This window comes from Amblyomma mixtum, chromosome 2, assembly GCF_055824585.1.
Source record: "Amblyomma mixtum isolate Tamu chromosome 2, ASM5582458v1, whole genome shotgun sequence".
NCBI lineage: Eukaryota > Metazoa > Arthropoda > Arachnida > Ixodida > Ixodidae > Amblyomma > Amblyomma mixtum.
In genome coordinates this window covers 115789308-115809492 of record NC_143013.1, presented here as the reverse complement: position 1 = coordinate 115809492, position 20185 = coordinate 115789308, and the positions used below count along the sequence as shown (strand labels likewise).

Genomic DNA, 20185 nt, shown 5'->3' with positions numbered 1-20185 from the left:
CCGTACCGTACTTTACTGTACCGTACTGTACTGTACCGTACTGTACTGTACCGTACTGTACTGTACCGTACTGTACCGTGCCGTATGTGAACAGAGAGCTTGTAAAAAATTCCTACTAATGCAGAGCGTTCGCTGACCAGTATGCCGGACGAGTAAGTCTATCAGCGTACCGCCTGTTGCCTACAAGGTATGTACTAAAGTGATCGCTAACAGAATTTCAGCAAACTTAGACTTCAGCCAACCGAATGATCAGGCTGGCATTAGTAAACGTTGCTCGACAAATAGAGGACCTTATAGAGGAATGCGCCGAATGTAACCAAGGTGCATATACGTAAGGTCTTCATAGATTACCACAAGGCATTTCACTCAGTCGAAGCCTCAGAAGTCATGCAGGTATTGATCAAAAAGGTCGTAGACGTGGCATGTAAAGGTACCGGAAATAGCTATAGCGGTTGAACTGTGAACAAAGTTGAACAATGGGAAAGTGATAAAATACCAACCAGAAAGGGTGTCAGGCAGCGAGACATGGTTTCTACTACTGTTCACAGCGTGCTTTCATACAACTGGATTAAGAAGACTGGGGTATAAAACCTGACAGAGAATGCACTCGCAATCTACTAGTAGCTGATGGAATTGCCTACCCAAGCCTCTCGGGAGACAAATACAAACCATTATCGACGACCAAAACAGGCAAAACAGAAGTGTGAGTCTAAAAATTAATACGCAAAGAACTAAAGTAATGCTCTACAGTCTCGGAAGGGAGCAGCAGTTTACGACAGGTAGCGAGGCGTCCGGAAGTTGCAAATGAATACATCTACTTAGGGCTGGTAGTGACCGCAGATGTGGGGCACGGGAGTGAAATAACTTGAGTAATAAGATTTCGGCGGAGCACACTTTCGGCTCTCTCAGGCCATGATTAGCAGTTTACTAGTGACCCTCCAGAGAAAAGTACAGCCCCCGTCAAAAGTATACAGCCCTAGGAGTTTGCTTCTAAGCTGTTTAGCGAGGCTACCTAGCACATCTGGCACTCCAAAGCTTGGGAGGATTGAGGACGTGAAGCCATTCCTCTTTCGGGAGATCCCAGTCGCTGATGATGCATAACGAAGCACACAGCCGGCCTCGGAAGCAAACCCCTTGTGCCGTATGCTTTTGACGGGGACTGTATATAACAGCTGTATCATAGCGGTAATAAGCTAAGGGGCGGCAACGTGGGGGCTAACGAAAAGTGTTCAATTTAAATTGAATACGGCGGAGCGAGCAATGGAAAGGAAAATGATAGGTGAAACGTTAAGAGGCAGGAAGGGTGCAAAGTGGGTCACGGAACAAATGTGAGGTAATGCTTTCCTAGCCGAAATCAAGAAGAAGAAATGGGCTCACGAAGGAAGTAAAGCAAAGGCAAGATAACCGATAGTTGTTAAGGGTAACGGACTGGATTCCAAGGAAGGGCAAGCGTAGCAGGCAGTGGCAGAAAGTTAGGTGGACGGATGAGATTAAGAGGTTTGCCGGGATGAGATGGTTGCAGCTGGCACAGGACAGGGCTGATTGGATGGATATGGGAACAGCCTTTGTCCTGCAGTAGATGTAGTTTGGCAAGTTTAGCAGAGTTTTCTGCGACAGCTTTACCCATATGGCCAAAGCTTCCAACATTGCTTGTGGCTTTTACTGTTTTGTAATAGCAGCCCTGAAAGCAATGCCGCTGATCTCTGTGGCCGAATGAATTGCACCACAGTGTATTGAACCTCGGTTTATCGTACGCTGTCAGAAGAACCTGAGAACGGAAAAACAATAGCCCCCTGCGGTCAGTAGTTGGCGTTTTTCTTTCAAGGGACTTATACATGCTATTTTTATTTGTGGATAAGGGAGTCTTCGGCGGCCACTCGCCGCAGAAAAAGATTGGAAATGCACATACTGCCCATCTGTATATAGTGGCGGGAATGTGCAACATGTATTGCCAGCTAGTATAAACCCTTTCATGCCTCGCTCGCACTTTCTCCTCGGAATTTTAATTTTGCCTTTTAAATATTTTATGTAGGCCTCAAGAAAGACAATTTATCTTGTTTTCAACGGTGAATAATAACAACCTCAGTTTTACTAGAATGTACAAAATTTTCTACAAAGTGCCAAAATGACAAAAAAATTGCAACATCCAAATATCTGAGTTTGCCTGTCGAGAACCAGAGGAACCGAGGGTTCATATGGTCGATTTTGATGACTCATGTGAAGTTGAACACGGAAAAAAATCATATTACTACGTATGGCAAAATCTTTCTACATGAAACTGGCGGATTATTTGCTGTCAGACTCCCTGTTTTGAAAAATATTTTTTTTTACGTTCTCTATTTGAGATAAAAAACACCATAGGTCTTTGACACTTCCAGAAAGATGTCGCAATTCGCAATGTGCAGAGTTGTGTCGAAAATTCCATAAAAGGGTTCAAATAGGAAATATTAATGGTTAGTGAAAACCACCGCTACCAAAATGCAGAAAAAATACACAGAGGGTGCAAAAAAGAACAAAAAAAAAACAGGCCACGTCACAGCTCTTTGCAAGGAAGTCCATCGCAGGCAACAAGGCCTGCTTGAAACATCGTTTCCTCGCTTTGTTGGGCTGATAACAACATCCGGTTGACATATTGGCTATCGGTGCAAGCACTGAGAAAAAAGGTTTGTCATTTGTCTCGTACTGTAAGGAGAATCAGACCGCTTATAAGTACAAGTCGTCACTTGCAGCACACGAGCGATAATAAAGATAATTCGATGGGTCCAGCTCTGAGGGGCTCGGTTCAATCTTCGGAAAAGTCCCCCATATTGATAACTGCTGCAATCGCTGGCAGTAAATCGAAATTACCCTTGGTTCGTTTTACACACGCGTTTAGACTAACGTAAGAAGAATTCCGCAATTGTCAATGTGTTTAGCGTTGCCAATAAAGAAAGCAAAGTCGTAAAGAAAGATTTCCCTACATCAGCCCCACAGAAATGAAAGGCGACGAAGAATTTCTGTTTATTACTTATTTACAGTACATCGACATTGCCGCGGTGGGCCTTATCGCAAGGGAGAACAATACGTACGACAAGCATGTCCCCTGCTTACGGCAATTGAGCAAAATGAAATCTACAAAGAAACCAGATGACATTATGTGAAAACATGTTGTGTCCACGTGTTTAGTGAAACAATGTGCAATACAATACTTCCTAGTAGCAAATTTCTAAACCTTAGTTTTTGAGGAAAAGCCTCCATCTTTTTCAGAGTTGTTAGCTGGTTCTGGATTGTAGTTTTGTCCCGAAAAAGGCGGGGGTAGGTTGTAGTATGTGGGGGTCAAATGTCGCAAGCTGCAAGCGGCCAATGAGAGGGGCCGTGGTGTAGGCCTCCATATTAATCTCTATAAAATTTCAGTTTTCAATTGAATTCTTTTATTTCCTTTTTTCAGAGGAGGAGACAGGCCAAAAAACCGTGACAACGGCTTGACGCGGGTCCTGACCTTTACAAATTTGCATTCATACATATACGGATATGTCGCAAGTGTTTCCCAGGTCAAAAAGTAAAAAGAAAAAGAGAGCACACAAGTATTACTACGATTTTAAGGAGTTATTGGGGACACGGTACGTATTGAAAATGAATGTTAGTGGGCATGAATAAACAGTTGTAATTGAAAATAAATTATGTGGGAACGGCTAAAACGTAATACACACTTCACATAGGTAAATACTACAGCAACAATAATATTAAAATTCGGATTATGAAAAGGATCAAACGACTCTTGCTTGAACCGATTTAACAAAGAGGGAAGCATGTATGATAATGATTCCTTGCAGTAGTTTGCTCGTGGCGTGGGTACATTCCACGTTTCACGATGACGAGTATGGTGCCAAGATTTGTCCTTTTCGAGCGGCGCGATTTTCGCTAAGATGTTATCGCTGGTTTTAACAGATGACTTGAATCATACCAGCAAGCTGTGGCTATACATTGGGAAAATGGGGAATACCATACCGCAAAAAAGGTCATGGGAAGGATAATGGTAAGTCCCATTTGCTATACATCTCAAGGCTTTTTTTCTGGAGTAAGTACAGATTAGTCAAGTTTGTGACAGCAGTTGTGCCCCAAACGAGGTTACAATACTGGAGTAAAGACAACACTAGGGAATTGTAGAGCTTGATTTTAAGTTTTTCTGGAAGTATGCTTTTTAACGTGCATACGACCCCTACAGCAGAGGCTAATTTAGAGCAGAGATGTTCTATGTGTTTATTCCATGTTAAGAGCATTGAAAAAATGACACCAAGGACCTTTACAGAATGGGCTATTTCCAGTATATTTGTTTCTAACCGTATATTAAGTGGCTCGGAAATGCTTTTTCCTTTGGGCATGTATAACACAATCTTTGTTTTATTTGGATTTATCTTAAGATGATTTGCATCAACCCATGTGTGAATGTTGGCTAGCACTTTATTTGCACAAATTTCGATGTCACTTTTGCAAGTACCTGTAATGAAAACAAATGCATTATCCGCGTAGGATACAAATTGTGCGTTGTTTGTGCAGCATGTTATGTCGTGTCTATAAATTGAAAATAACAGCGGTCCTAGACTGCTCCTCTGCGGTACTCCGGCGTTAATATCTAGTGTAAATGATTTCACATTGTTTAGTTCTGTATATTGCGTTCTATACTGGAAATATGATTTCAGCAAGGCTTGCGTATTGCCCCGGAAACCGTAATTGTGAATCTTGGAAAGGAGAATTTTGTGACTTACTGAGTCAAACGCCTCTGAAAAGTTTATGTAAGTACCTATTACCAACGTCTTCTTCATAAAAGATTCGATGATTATTTATTTCTGAGTTGGAAGAGCTGTTTCAGTGGACGGATGTGGTCTGAAACCATGCTAAAAGTCATGTAGCAATTTATTTTGGTGTAGGTGTGATGCCATCCTTGTATGTACTAATTTTTCAATGCCTTTTGAGAATACGGACAAAACTGAAATAGGATGATAGTTATGAAGGTAATTCTTATCGCCTTGTTTCAAAATAGGTCGCACTCGGGCTTCTTGCGTTTTTTTTTTAGAAAATACACCATTTAAAAGTATTAGATTATATACCTGTGTTAAGACAGGGCAGATTAAGCCAAGTGCATACTTCACAGGTGTTGAATTCTGATCGAATCTTTCGATTCGCTGTTTTTAATGACATTACCAGATGAAAATACTCCGTCACAGTCTGCAGGGCAGAGGAAAAATGAGTTCAAACTGGTATTTGACATATATGCTTCAGCGTCAGGTGCCGATGTGCTAGCAAGCTCAATACTTTCACCACCCTGCAGCGCGAAAAGTCTATTAAATGCATCCGCCAATGCCCTTACCGCCTGATGATCTTTGACGGGCACAAAGTCGCAACACACACGGGCATTTTTGCATTTCATCTCCACTGAAACGCAGTCGCCGCTCCCAGGATTCGACCACGCGACCACTGGCTCCACACCCGAACGCCGCAGCCACTCCTTCTGGAGGTGGGTGGATGAATGGCGGGCATAAGCCTTTTGCACGGAGGAAAGGGGTGAAAATGGGTGGCGGGCTTCTGGAATACGGAGGTGTGTGGGTGAACCAAATGAAGGTTGGAGGCTTCGGACGCAGAGACAGCGGTTATTTTCGCTATACTGCTATCGCAGTAAAACTTTCCTAGAAACTAAATTCATTTGTTAGGAACAATAAAGAAGGAGTGACGGAGGACGACCAAGAAAAGTTGTATCAGTGACTCGATACTGACAAAGAGGCATACTGCAAGAATGCATTCTGAGTGGCCCTTGATCCTATAGAAAGGAAATCTGCAAATCAATGCTACATTTCGCAAGGCATTGGCAGTGCATAGCCTGATATACACGCTTTGTTTGGAGGTGTGCATATGGCATATCTTTCCCTTAAATTATCTGCGAGTGTATGATTTTCCTTGTTTTAGCCAACATGTTCACGGATCTGTTTTGGTCAGATAGCTTTAAGTTTGGTTTATTGGGGTTTAACGTCCTAAAGCGACTCAGGCTATATGAGGGACGCTGTAGTGAAGGCAGCGACCATCGAAATCCGGTCGCTGCGGCCGGGATCGAACCCACGTCTTTCGGGTCTTTTTAGGTTTCTTTCGGGGTTTCGCGTCTTTGCACTTCTTTCGGGTCACTAGCCGAGCGCCGTAACCACTGAGCCACCGCGGCGGGGTAGATAGTTTTAGGATGGACACAGGAGGCTATTTCGTTAAAGAATAACTACATTTTGTGCTCGAATGAAAGGTTGCATTAAAGGTGATCAGTGCTAAACAACAACAACCACAAAAAAAGTGACATTCAGGAGAAAAGCTTCGCACGCGTGTTGAACATGTAAAATGCAATGGTAACAAGTTTACCTGCACTCACTTCCGGAACTCATTGTAGCTCTTGGCTGCTGGATTGAGGAATATTTCAAAGAGTGCAGGTCAGGTACGCGAGCCCAGTACTACGCAAAGGAGCGTTGCGATTGTTAGTCACATCGAAAAGAGGGATTCTTGCTTTATCAAAGTCATTATCGCGTCTGGCTTTCCGCTGGACACAGTAATGAAGACCCACCGCGTCCAAACTCTACAGCGTGCTAAATCATCATGTATGTGCGCACACCCGTGAATATTTTCACTGCAGCTACAACGAAAAAAGAATGCGTGCTTGCATTCTCTTATTTCTCCCGCACTCTCCGCGCAAGTATTCTCCCCTGAGAGTAGACAGCGTCGAATTCCTTTGCGCAGTCTCTAGTTGGTCTATTGTTCCACAAGATACTTACGATGAAATGAATAGCAGTTCTGAGATGCTTTTCGTACACAGCGTGATAGTTTGATAACCTTTCATGCATTGGCGCGTTCACATAACGGGATAGTTCACAATAGGTGCCATGGTTCTGGATAATCGAACCAAACCTCAATTCGTGAGTGGTGCCAGAACGCGAGGAAAAATAAAAATGAAGTGAAAGGGTTAGAAAGAAAAACGGCATCGAAGAGCCATACATAACTTTCGCTTCATTTGCAGCCATCCACCAAGTGCGTGTAAATGACACATAGAACCCGTTGGAGTGCATAATTCCCGCAGGCAGGCACGATCGAGCGCGCATTTTCCGGCATTATGTCACAGCTTGATCGGCGCAGCTGCGAAAACCTGCCGCGGGTTCCGCGCGCGTGCCACTGCGCGCGCTAGAAAGCAGCAAAACGTGAAGGCGAGTTTTTCATACCTGTCTATAAACGTCGCGACGAAGTGCTTGCTGCGCCGCGGATGTTGGTGGCAGGTTTTACTGCCCGCGTTCGGGAGCGATTTACTAGAGGCGGTATACAGCGCCGTACTTTAGCTCTTGCACTTCCTAAATTTGCGCTCGCCGTAAACGTCACGCTATTGTAGCTTGTCCCGTAGGAGATACCGGTTCGGTTGTCTGAATTTGGACGGCAGCTCTTATAACCGAATGCACGGGTATGAATACCCAGAAACTGTACCTGTATATTACAAACACCGCTTCGAGATGTAAGGAGGACAACATATTACATTCTGATATATGGTAAAGCGCGGCTGAACAAAAAAGTACGGACAACTGCTGTGGCACTGAGTCGACCAGTTGGCTGCAGGAGTTCGATTGATATAGAGGGTTGGAGCTGTCTCTGCATATCGTTTAGCGAATTACGGCTAGGCTATCCGTTAAAGCACTGCAGATAAGCCACTTTTCCACAGAGCGGACAACTTTGCACAATCAAGCGAGTTAAATGCCAAATATGACGTTTAGGAGAAAGTAATTCCACGCACAATCACCGAGTAAAAGAGTTTACTACTGCATATCACCACACATTCTGAATTCACGAAATTTTAAGCAGTCAAACGGCTTCTGAACACCACCTAAAGCAACCTACAGGCATCTGTTTTTATCAGTAATGTCATAATTATCATCAGCCTGACTACGCCCACTGCAGGGCAAAGGCCTCTTCCATGTCTCCGTAATTATCCGTAATTAACTCTGTCCTTTGCCAGCTGTCGCCACCGTATCCCAGGAAACTTCTTAATCTCATCTACCCACCTAACTTTCTGCCGCCCCCCTGATAAGCTTGCCTTCTCTTGTAATCCACTTCGTTACCCTTAAGGACCAGCGGTTATCTTGCTTTCGCATTACATACCCTGTCCAAGCCAATTTCTTCTTCTTGATTTCAACTAGGATATCATTAATGCGCGTTTGTTCCCTCACCCACTCCGCCCGCTTCCGATCTCTTAGCGTTACACCTATAATTTTTCTTTCCACAGCTTGCTGCGTTGTCCTTAACTTATTCTGAATCCTTTTGGTTAGCCTCCACGTTTCTTCCCCGTAGGTAATGTAACCGTTTTTAATGTTCAGGGTTACTGGTCTTTCTGTTTTGGTATTTATTTTCACACTTATTTTGCTCGCAGTACCCTGCAGTACTGTCCTCACGTAGTATATAGTATGCTGCTGTCTTTGCGGATCCGTTTCTTGACCAGTGTATGAAAGTGTTCTTCAGTGTTGAGTGTTGCTATATATTTGCCCCAGCACCTCTTAGGCTTTGTGTATGACCCGTGCTACAGGAGCTTTCGGAGTACCCTGAATGAAGAAAGTAGCGAACAATAAATGAATAAATGCGGAGGGTGCAGATTATGACAGCTAATTAATAGAAAAAAACAAATTCTGTCGAACGGCCCAAAAGCAGCTAGAATGCCAGGGACCATACCAACTACGACAACAATTAAGAGAAATACAAACCAACATTCTTTAGACGCATTGTTTTGATGCTCCTTGACGAATGTGTTCTTCGGTCGAGCCCTTACCTTCTCTGATGCGTGCTTTCAGCCTTCAGAGGTGCAGTAGTGAAACGAAATTGGTAACATAAAAAGCGCGAAATTTGACACGATAGGGGGCGAAGGAGCAGTACGCCTGAAAATCAGCTTCCTTGCTTTTAACTGCGACAAAAAAAAGCCTCTAAGGAATAACGGGAAGCTTCGCTGTGAGGCGATTCTTCTGCGCTGAGAACTCTCCTGATATGACTTCGCTCTCGCGAAGCTCTACCTGCATGAAGTACAGGTGAGGTGGGGAGGGGGGACGCTACACTTAAACTCACGTTCATTTGCACAGCGTTCTAGCCTTGCACATGAGGGTTTCGGCGTTCTTTTCTGCTTATCTACCAAGGTCACCGACGGCGGTGCATAAAGCAATCGAAGACTGAAAGGTAACGCTACAGCGGTGCGCTGTCGTGAGCGAGTCGTCGCACGACACACTGCCCAGGTTGCTGTGTACAAAACAGTAGCAGCACGCACTCAAGCCTTCGTATCAGCACGTGCGGGACTCGTAAACAAGCTCCTCGTTATCTACGAGGCTGTCACTCTTTGAGCACGGCGTCTCGAAGACGCTCTGCGATGCCGCCTGAATGGGGCTTCGCTAGGCGCCGACGGGGGCGCCGAAAGCAATGTCGCCACTTATCGTCAGCCCGTCTCGAGATTAAGGTGATTTGTAGCAGATGCCGGCGTCCCTCACGTGGCTTCTCGCGATAAGTGCTTTTCGGTGAGCGCGCGACAGCGCGCGCGTGCTCTTGATTAAGTGTAGTTGTGATTGTCGGCGAAAACACAAACGCCGCATCATTCATCGTTAATCTAGATTTTGATCTCGCCCGTCAGGGAGAGCTTGCTACCATGTAGTAGTTTGATGTGGAGGAAATCGTGACCGCTTCATTGAACAGGTCATGTAAACGCGAAATAACGTCACTGGGTTCACCACAACACGATCATTTGCCGGCAGTTTGAGACGGCGACAACGGTGATTGGTTTGGTTTGGTTTATTGGGGTTTTAAGTCCCGAAGCAAGTGCAGCTATGAGGGACACCGTAGTGCAGGGCTCCGGATATTTCGACCACCTGGGGTTCTTTAACGTGCACTGACATCGCACAGTACACGGGCCTCCAGAATTTCGCCTTCATCGGAGTTCGGCCGCCGCTGCCGGGATCGAGCCCGCGTCTTTCGGGTCAGTAGCGGAACGCCGTAACCACTGAGCCACCGCGGCGGGTGCGACAACGGTGATGTCTGTGTAAAGCAAGCAATCAGTTTAATGATGAGCACCGATCGTAGAAGCGAGGACAGCGTGAAAGATGGAGCAGTTAAGGGAAAATGAAGCGAGAACAGCGTTGAGTATAGATGAAGAGGGAGGAATACAGACTATGCCTCCCCTCTCTGAATCCGTGGCGATTGCACTAAATGGTGTTTTTGCGGGAAGTGCCAAATATTTGCTGCGTCCCTCATAGCCTCAGTCGCATTGCGACGGTGAACCCCTACAAACCAAACCATATTATACTGTACTACACTATACTATACTCTGCTATACTATACTATACTATACTATACTATACTATACTATACTATACTATACTATACTATACTATACTATACTATACTATACTATACTATACTATACTATACTATACTACACTATACTATACTATACTATACTATACTATACTATACTATACTATACTATACTATACTATACTATGAATGGTTGCGTAGGAATGCAACATTTTAGGCCATTATGCACGGCACACTGGAGTGGTTCTGTTTAATGTTCCCAAATTTAAGTTCTTCAAATGTGCGGCGAAGTATAAGAGTACGGGCGCTTTCCGCGTTTCATGTCCAACCATTTCGGACAAAATTTTGAAAATTGAAAAATTGGATGATACTTTTATGGAAATATTAAAGGTAATGGTCCATTATTCTGATACGTAGCAAAATCTTTCCTCTAGAGGGTTTCCATCGATCGCACCGAGAAGTTGACTCCCATAGAAAACTAGTGGGGAACGCTTTTGGCGACAGCAAGAACGTTAATAGAAAAAAAAAATTCAAGACCGTAGTGGGATGATCTGCGGATATATTGATTGTTACAGTGAAATCTTACATTATATTAAAAAATTGCGTTCATGAAAAGTTTCGCGCCCAAAAGTGCTTTTGTCCAGAATTCTTCGGTATATTCAAATGAAGTTGTCGCGGCCATTTTGGAACCCAGGAACTCGTGCTCATTTATCGAACGTCATTGGCGTAACTACTGAACTACGAAGGAAGGCAGAGACGAAATACACTGTAACTATATTAGCATTCTTTGTAACCTGTCTTAGTTTTTAGTCTTAATTATTCGGTCACAGCGACGGCCATTCCAAATGCCGTTCCGGCATGGCCGTGAATTAACTATCCGCCTCTTGAAGTGCTGTGGGCGGGGTTAACGAGAAACGCAGATTATAAGTGAGCGTTCGCGTTCAGTTAAAGTCCGAGGACTTTTCTGTTTTATATTTTTTCATTTTCTCTCACTATATATCTCTGGCTATCTCTCCAGCAAGTCTGCCTCGTCAGACGAGCCGGACGCATAAAAGTGACTAAACCACAAACCAGAAAAACACATATTTTCCACCTCGTCAGATAACCCCAGAAGTGACACGTGCTGTTTTTGCCAAAGCCGAGCGGAACGTTTGCGCTGACATGACGACCGGAGGCATCTGTCTCGGAGAGCCGTCCTGCCTTCGTTAATGCATTAATTCTCTTTATAATTTCCATCCGCTGCCAGCCTTGAACTTCCCGGCGCGCGTGTTTTCTTCTATTTAAAGCGGTAGGTGAATGAAGGACATTTTCTGGCGTAAACAATGTCGGCGTTGGCGCCGTTGTACGTCGTGACTAGTAACTAAAAGCTTCGACTGCTTCCTAAAGGTAATACTGCCCTGACCAGAGAACTTTGAATGTTCCAGTTGAGAAACCCCGCGGTTCCAAACCGCGCTATTGCTCGGGGTTATTTGGCAGCTGTGAATAAATTGTAGCGCCGCCTATGAGCTAGAAATCCAACTACTGGTCGAAAGAGGGACGCAGATTGCGCGTATTGAGCAGCGCTGATTAGTTTTTCTGAACGCCGCAGGTGGCATGATAATAGGCTAATATTTTAATTCAGGCCCAATTACAGCGCCAGATTTTGATACACGCGTTCTACGGGGTGTTGCACAATCATTATAATCGATGAGATCTGGTCGAGGAGGGTCTGAGTCATAAGGGGCGGGGAGGCCGGGGTGTGGACGGTGCTTTCGAATGTGTGCCAAGGCGAGTAGCGGTTGGTGATCGGCCTCAACCTCGGTATGAACTACGATTCGTACATAGGAAATACAGTTTGAAAGCGCCTGCACATCCTGTATTACACGACACGATCATGCATTACGCGGTCAAGACCCTGATGAGCAACCATTTCCTGTGTTCATGGTGGTGGAGAAATCGGACAATGCTGTTCGGCAGCATGACGCATTCGGGGGCCACGTTTTTTAACCGTCTATTGTTACGCAATGCCGAAGCAGGACAAGAATCTGCATCTCAAGAGAAATGGACATCTAAATGCTCCCAGCACGCGGATCAAGTTTAAAACTTGTAGGCGAACTGCACTCCTTGATCGCCGTTGGAAACAGCCGCATCAGCCGAGAATGCAGTCATGCTTACGGTTTACTTGAGCTTTTGCACGTGCTGACCTTAAGATTAAAGCACTCGACTTAATAATCGCTAAAATTTTGTTTTTTTTTTTGCTGCCGCAGACGGAGTATGAAGGAATAATAAGGGAGTAATTACTCATTGACGTCCACCCGAGCGCAGCCATACGGTCACAAAGCGGATGGAAACGGAGTGAGTAAAAAGATAGCGAAAGCACCTTGCGACCAATAAAGAAAATAAACCTCTCGGTTTCGCGAAGCCATATTCCCCGGCATCCAGGCTCGGTAGCTGCATTTAGCAACGGGCGGAGCTCGTAACCGGCACCCTCTTAGACTGAACAAGTGCGGGAAAAAGAGCTGTACTCGGGATTCTGTAAGCCTTAGTTCGAGGAACGCAACTGATCGTTGGAGCTCTCCCTCCGATTTGGCCCTTCGCATCGCCGATTTACTGGAATTGCTATGTATACACCCCCCCCCCCCCCCCCCCCCCCCCCCTCCCCTTATTGTCCAGCAAATGTGCGCGCCTTTCGCGCACACCTGCTATACTTAATTGCTGGCACTTCGCGACGTAGTGCTTAGCTGGCGCGCGGTTCATGGTAATCCCGTGTGTTGGTAATCGCTTTAGACAAGCGTGCAGTGCTGGAGTGCATTAAGTGATTTACGCCTACAGGTACTAGTTATACTTTGTCACTCTACAATGCCATGTGTACGTCCGCGAGTAAACCTGCACTGATTTGCAATCATATTTAGATAAATATATTTTGTTTTGCGCAGATTGTCTCTAACAATCGCGTTGGCTCCAAAAGACGTAGCTTGACCGTACAATCGCTAGCTAGCTGCCGTATTTATTTTCCCTGGTGGTCCAATCCACAAAGGTGCGGCTAGTGTCAAATTTAGCTAGTTGGCCGCTAGCATGGCGAAGAAGATCCGTTATTTTCTTCACACGAGTCTCACCGACTCACAAGCATGTCTAAGGAGAATACCACTCACAGTACCCCGCCGCACATATCCCTACGCAGCGCAGCCATTCAATCCTGTCCTTTGTTTGGTTTAATGACTGACTCCCCCATTGTCATTAATACTGAGTGCTAAGAGATACCGAGAATGCATTGAAGTAGGCCTCCATCAATTTATTTGTAAGTCCCAATGACAAACCATACTACTTACATTGCAAAGCGAGAGTTTTAAAAGCTTGAAAGGCGCAAAATAAAGTACGTGTTAAGCAGTAAGCGGTCTCTTTCGCATGCCGACTGCCCTAAACCAATCTTCAGAGTGGATCTCTGAAGCTACACTATATCGCCACTCTCTTCTAGCCAGCGATCACGGAGGCCATACTTTGCCTCCACTTCATTATCAATGCCATGGGTTTGAACCGAGTCGAGTGCAAAATATATGCCATTTTCAATTCCAAATATACGAAAAACAAATGCGTGTTTTGCCGCCGGACGCACTTCAGCATAGCCACAACATTCGAAACAAAAATTTTCACGAGTCGTTCTTAATGTTCATTTATGGCACATGTTCTCTGAAATTCGGAGAGTTCTCCGCAGTCCCCACCAGCACGACCAAGCGCAACCCTAAATTTAAGAGCTGGACAGAGTATGGAATGCGGTTGTTTTCACTCTCTTTCTCTTACGTGAAGCAAGAGGCAATATTACGTAGGCACCATACATTTCCAGTTTTCCCGCTATTACGCGAAAAGAAACAAAAAACAGCAACACCGCCCTTTCCATGGCGCCGTTAAAGTACAATCGGGGAGAAAAAACCGAGCGATCGGATCTGCTGTAAGTAGCACGCGCTTGGTGCGTCGTTCAGTCGAGAAACAAGGTCACTACTCCCCGGCAAATGCCTCACCCACGCGCCTCGGCCAGCGGTCGGACGTTTGGCGGGCTTTTGTCTCGGGTAGGACGTCGAGCGAAACACCGGCGGCGTTGTTGCGAGCTTTGACGTCCCAAGGTCCGAGAGGGTTTTCCGCTTTGTCCTTTCTTAATGGATCAGAACGAGAGGCGTTGCCAGAACATACACACATCGAACTGTTGATATGAAAACACGCCGAGGGGTATACTAAAGAAACCCGCTCCGGATGAGCGTTACTCTATTTGATATTGTCACAGAAAAACGGAGTCAATTGCCGGGCTAGTTGGTTCATAGTGCACGGATGGTGGAAACAACGAAACTGACGCAGAACAAGACAAAGAGGTACACACACCACACCACTGTTGAGTGTTGTGTTGTGTGGGCCTCCTTGAACTAATTTGCCTAAGAATTTATTTTATTGAACTCGTACTCTGGTATTTTGGCTTTTTTTCTCTGTCATTATGCATCTTGGATGTTTGTCTTCCAGCGTCAGCGCTACAGCTTTGACTACACGTAAGACAAGAGTTTTCCAGCGATGTTGTGTGTGTGCCTCTTTGTATTGTCCTGCGTCAATTTCTCTGGTTCCACCACATTAAAAGAAAATAGAAAGAGTGTAAAGTGGAAAAAAAAACGAGACTTCGAACACTCATTTACTGCATGCATGTCATCACGTGTCCCTCAGAACTCGTCGACCAAGCCTCTTTTTTTTTTCTATTCAGTAGACCGAGGTCTGTACCTTCCGTTATATGTCTCCAGTGAGCCTAGAATCTAGGTATACTTTAATGGGGTGGCACCTTTAGGAAGAACAAAACCGTCAGGCTTGACTTCGAGAACCAACATGATACTCGTGCGTGACGTTAAACATTAACGCCGCATCACTGCTTCCCTTATTCGAGGCTATATTTTATGTCAGCAATAACCGAGTATCTTTCGCCTCTACTTAACCGGAGTAACCACTCGCCATACTGCGTGCAGGACAGTGAATTGCCCGGGGATTCCCCGTAATCAGGAGATAATTTGAAGAACTGTACCTGGCACAGATTTCCCAAGAAACGCGCGAAATCACTGCACCACTGGGATTTGCGACGCTCACACTCACAGAGTGTCGAGGAAAGTATGAATGAAAAGGACAAAAAAAAAAAAGAAGGGATGAGGTAAAAACTCGCTGACAAATACCAATGCCGTGGATGAAGACAGATTCTGACAACGAGGGAGAGTGCTCACTTCAGTGCGTGAACTGATACGTGTTTCAACACTTTCAAGCGCCTGTAGAAATACTCGAAAGATTATATACCTGCGTGCTTTTCTGACAGTTTGGTTCACAAGCAAAGATTATTCAAAAATAAAACGAAAAATGTTGGCGCACTTGCTTAATGGCGTGACTTTTCGAATAATCAGCGCAAGCATGAGATTTAGAACCTTCGCACGAAAAAAAAAAAACGAAACTTTTGCTGCATTAGAATCAAGCATATGTTCGACAGCTGTGCAGGGAATCCAGTTGGAGACTTCGTCGTCATGTGCGGAATACGCTATTGTTAGCCCGAGATTAACTGCCGCATTTTCATCGGCGTTCAAGGGTCCACTAGAGAGAAGAAATATTACAAAATGCGCCGGTTAATACGCACCCATCGTTGCGGAGCGCCAAGGAAGCCGAACGCAAGGAATAAGGAGAGCAAAGTGTTGCCGCACATTGTCTGCGTTTTTAACGCCTTCTGTAATCTCTCTTCCATTCGTACCGTATACAATGGCCAAAGGAAGGAACCGAAAGCACTCCTGCGCCGACGGTCATCGAGAGCATTTCTCTGGCTGTCAGCCTCCGGAGCCGACAACAATACCCTCGCACATGGGGAGCCTGGCCATATTGTGATACCTCCAGGTGCACGACCTATCGGCGCTCTTGAGAGCCGCAAAGGATGCGCGCTCAACACGCGATTAAATTCTGAGGTTAATAGTGCTTGCCAGAGTGTTCCATGACTCTCAAACCCATTTCAGCGAGACACCAACGCTGAAAAGCTTTCCTCGCTTCAACGATCTTCGAGGCAGCGGAGATTTTAAAACAACAGGATCTCATGACATTACGAAAAACAGTTCAGGCAAGGCGGGGAGCACAAAGTGTCTACGTGTAAGCGGCAGAGTTTTGGAACAGTGACTCACCGCTGTCTTCCAAGAGCAGTTCGTGTTCGCTCCAGCTTCCAGCTCTGCGTCGTGGAGGTCCCATTCTGGATCAAACAGGGTGTAGACTCCTTGGTCTCGACGCGCGTCCAAGCAACAGACCACCAGATAGAACAAACAGCCGTCGAAGGCGGTAAGCCGCGATGAGCGAAACGTTCACTTGCCGTCACTGTACGCCCAATGCTTGCAGCTGCCGGGAAACACAGCAGCGCTCAGTGAAAAGCCACGCACCCGACTCCTAACGTGCCGTCAGATCACGTACGTCAGTCAAAGCGTCAAGAGCAAGCAAGCTTCCACGCTGTCAGAGCTGTCAGCACTGTCGTTCTCGGCGGGATCTTCCAGCTCCGAGAAGCGCCAGGGAACTGTATCCCGCAAGGTCGCGGTCGTCGTGCTTATCGCAAGAGTATAAGCTACATCAACGCTGTTATCCACCGCGTCGCAAGAAAGGGCGACTGTCTTCACACGCCACGCTCTGAGCCACGATCTTTCCACAAAGCCGCTTTGCTGCGAATGCTCCTACGCAAGAGCTGTACGGTGTGTGCGGTGGCCCGAGTGGTTGGTTGCACCCGAATTACGTCCAAGCTGCGAAGTGTCCTCGTTGACCGGGCGGCAGGCACTTCCCTTTCCTCGAGGCCTCAAGGCTTCGATCGGACCTCCTCGGCTTAGCGCGTTCCCAGTGGTCTCTCTCTCTCAGGCCACGCGCACTGATATCCAAAGAAAGCGCTCACTCGCGCGCGGGCTATGTACTACGCGATCCAGCCCGCCGCGTTTCGCGCCGTTGCCGCTGTTGCTGCTGCTGCTGCTGCCAAGCCGGCGTCGTCGTCCAAACCCCGCCCCGAGCGCCTCGGCTCCCGCGCAAAACGGAGGCGTTGAAGACAGAACAAAAAATCCGCGGCGTTCGGCGTCTGTTCCCTTCCGCGCGCGGCCCTGTTTTTTCTGCCGGTTTCCTGGTCGAGGCCGAGTCGAGCGAGGCGCGGCCGAGAGAGAAGAAACCACGTGCTGCTGCTACTGGCGTCTTCTCCGATAGCGAGGCTCTCGCCTCCCGCGCCGCTGCCGGCTCCCAATACGCCTTGTGCGCCGCACAACAGTCGCAGCCGCCGGCTTACTAAGTTAACGTTGTCGACGTCGCTACCGGCGGTCGCGCAACGCAAGAGGAGAGCGCGTCAGGAAGTGGAGCAGATGCCGAGCGGTGATCTGTTGCGCGCCGGTGTTGTCATCCTTGCCGGGGCGAACTGGCGCTCCTCCTCAGCCTGCCCGTCAAAACGGACGCGCTCGCTTCCAGCTGATAACGGCTCCGCTCGGGGTCGTGTGATCGGCACGGCGTACGAGCCACAAGCGATCGCTCACTCCAGATCTTAAGTACACTCACCCGCGAGGAGACCCATCAGTGAGGCGTATCTATGGGCTCCTCACTTTCGAGTGCCGGCGGGCTTCTTAGAGAGGAATTCGGACTCCTTTCCACGCTTCAGGGTCGTCGGTATTGGTTAGGCGAGTCTACTAGGCCGCGAACTTGACCAGGTCCCGTTACTAAGCGCTCCCGTTCGGCAAACTCGTTCGCCCAGCCATTCATGCATGTCATGGATTTATGATGTGCAGTTTAATGGAGGGAATGTCAGGAATCGGCTCAGACTGCTGATGCCGTGGTAAACGTCATTATTTCAGCTTTTCGTTCTGAAGCCCTACAATTACGCCATTTATCGGCGCTTTGAATCCAGAAAGCCTTCGCGACCAAGTAGAAAGAAGGCAGTGCGGGAATGCCATTTAAATAGAGCTTCAAAAAAAAAAAAGGAGAAGGAGGAATTGAAGCGTACCTAACGAATGCACTTCAGTGTAAAGAGGTCAAATCCAACTGGTTTGATAGTTTTAGGCTTCGTTTGGTCAAACCGACTGGATAGCCATTCTTGCTGAACACAACGTATGAAGCTGCTAAATTCGTATCCAGGTAGGCTGCTTGTGTGTTAGTGCAAGCCGCCATAACCAACGCCATTTCACCTATGTGTAGTTTTTCGTTGGATCACTGGGACAGCTAGGTGAACAACGCATGCTTTCGCGAAGCGACGATGTATACAACTAGATAGCAATTGGCATAAAAGTTGAAAATTATTTAAAACAAGGAAATTAGGACTTCAAACAGTGGCGTCACTATTATAGCAGCGCATGGCACCGAGCTCGGCTAACAGCAACGGGACTGAGAATGGTTAACACCCCTTTGAGGTTTCTGAATTTAACGCTTTGTAAACGCTAAGTTAGATGCTCTATTACTTTAGTATTTTGAAGCTCTCAATCATCGCTATCATAGACATACAAGTTGAGTCCATTGCTCGTAAAAGGCTCCTCTAGATGGCCCCCGGAATAACAATTGCGGGGCCGTCTAGATCGGAGATTGCAAGGTAGGGAAATGAAATACTTTCTTTTCCCTAGACACTACATGGACCCAGTGCATGCTCACTCCAACAGGCGTGGCACTAATAAGAAAATCACGAAGTTGCACGTGATGCTTCAGACAGGTTTATTTTTCATTCATGCCCCTTAAGCTCCAGGTAACTTGTAAATGGTGCAAGGGGGGTAAGTGTCGTTCCTCCACAAGGCACTGAAGTGGCGGCACAAGTAATCCCACGCTCTATGTATCCCTTCGGAGGCGCCTTTCGAGGACAGCAACGTGCTGTACAAACCACTGAACTAGGCACGGCAAAGCCTTGTTATAGAGAAATAACGAATATAACGAAGGAATGACGATTCCCCTTGGAAGCTCGGCCAACACGAGCTATAACGAAGTAATCGCTCGGCCACTTCAACTTCGTTATAACGAGGTTCAAATTCGCCGTACGTAGGAATGTACGAGTCAATTCGCTGCCTAAAATTTAATCACTCATATTTCTTAACTTGCACAGCTGATTTATGCCAAGTTTCCGTTGTGCCTTTTGAATTACTGCTGTAGAGTTGGTTTTGTTTTATCAATTTAAGCAGAAGAAATCCTCAGAAAGGCTTGATGTGGCGACCATAGGATGGTAAGGCTTCGAATGACCCTAGACGTGGAGAGGGAACAGGAAACCAGTGCGGAAGAAACCCATAGACGGGCTATTGGCAAGAGGCAAAGAGCATAGGAATTCAGAATGTCGCCGCAAAAGAGATTTTCGGCTCTAATCGAGGACAACGGCCTTAGTGTTGAAGCAATGAACGATAATCTAAGAGTTATCATCACAGGGTGTGTAGTAGAAGCAGGCGGTCTCTCAGGAGACGAAGAAACGCCAAAGGATGGAAGCCTATAACCCAGTAGAGAGGACTGAACCTGCAGATATATCAAAGCTAATCAATAAGCGCAAGTTAACCAACATAAATAAGTATAACATGGAGATAATAGATCACGCTCTAAAGAATGGAAGTGGCCGAATAGCGGTCAAGAGGAAACTAGGCATCGGAAAAAATCAGATTGTGCGCTAAGAGACACGGGGCAATGTCATTAGCAATGTAGATAAAATAGTTAAAGTAGTCGAACAGTTCTGCACAAATGCATACAGTGGCCAAAGTGATCAGGACGTTACTGAGAGAGGCAGAAGTGCAAGCAATGGGCCATCCCGCCAGTTACGAGAGAGGAAGTAAAGAAAGCCTTAGAAGCAGTGCAAAGGGGGAAAGCAGCTGGTGAGGATCAGGTAACAGCAGTTCACTTGAAGGACAGCGAGATT

At 46.3% G+C, this 20185-nt stretch overlaps 1 protein-coding gene across 4 annotated transcripts in view; it reads right to left on the bottom strand.

Moving 5' to 3' along the window:
- Window positions 1-20185, bottom strand: part of LOC149360661 (prestin-like) — a 282903-nt gene that overhangs the window by 181020 nt on the left and 81698 nt on the right. Inside the window, exon 1 of one of the 4 annotated variants that reach the window (XM_089572444.1) lies at window positions 16485-17732. The exons of the other annotated variants lie outside the window; for them this stretch is intronic. Within the exon in view, the coding sequence (XP_089428570.1) occupies window positions 16485-16548 (64 nt within the window). The 5' untranslated portion in view covers window positions 16549-17732. Of the gene's footprint in view, window positions 1-16484; window positions 17733-20185 lie in introns of those variants that run through there. 4 annotated transcript variants of the gene reach the window in all.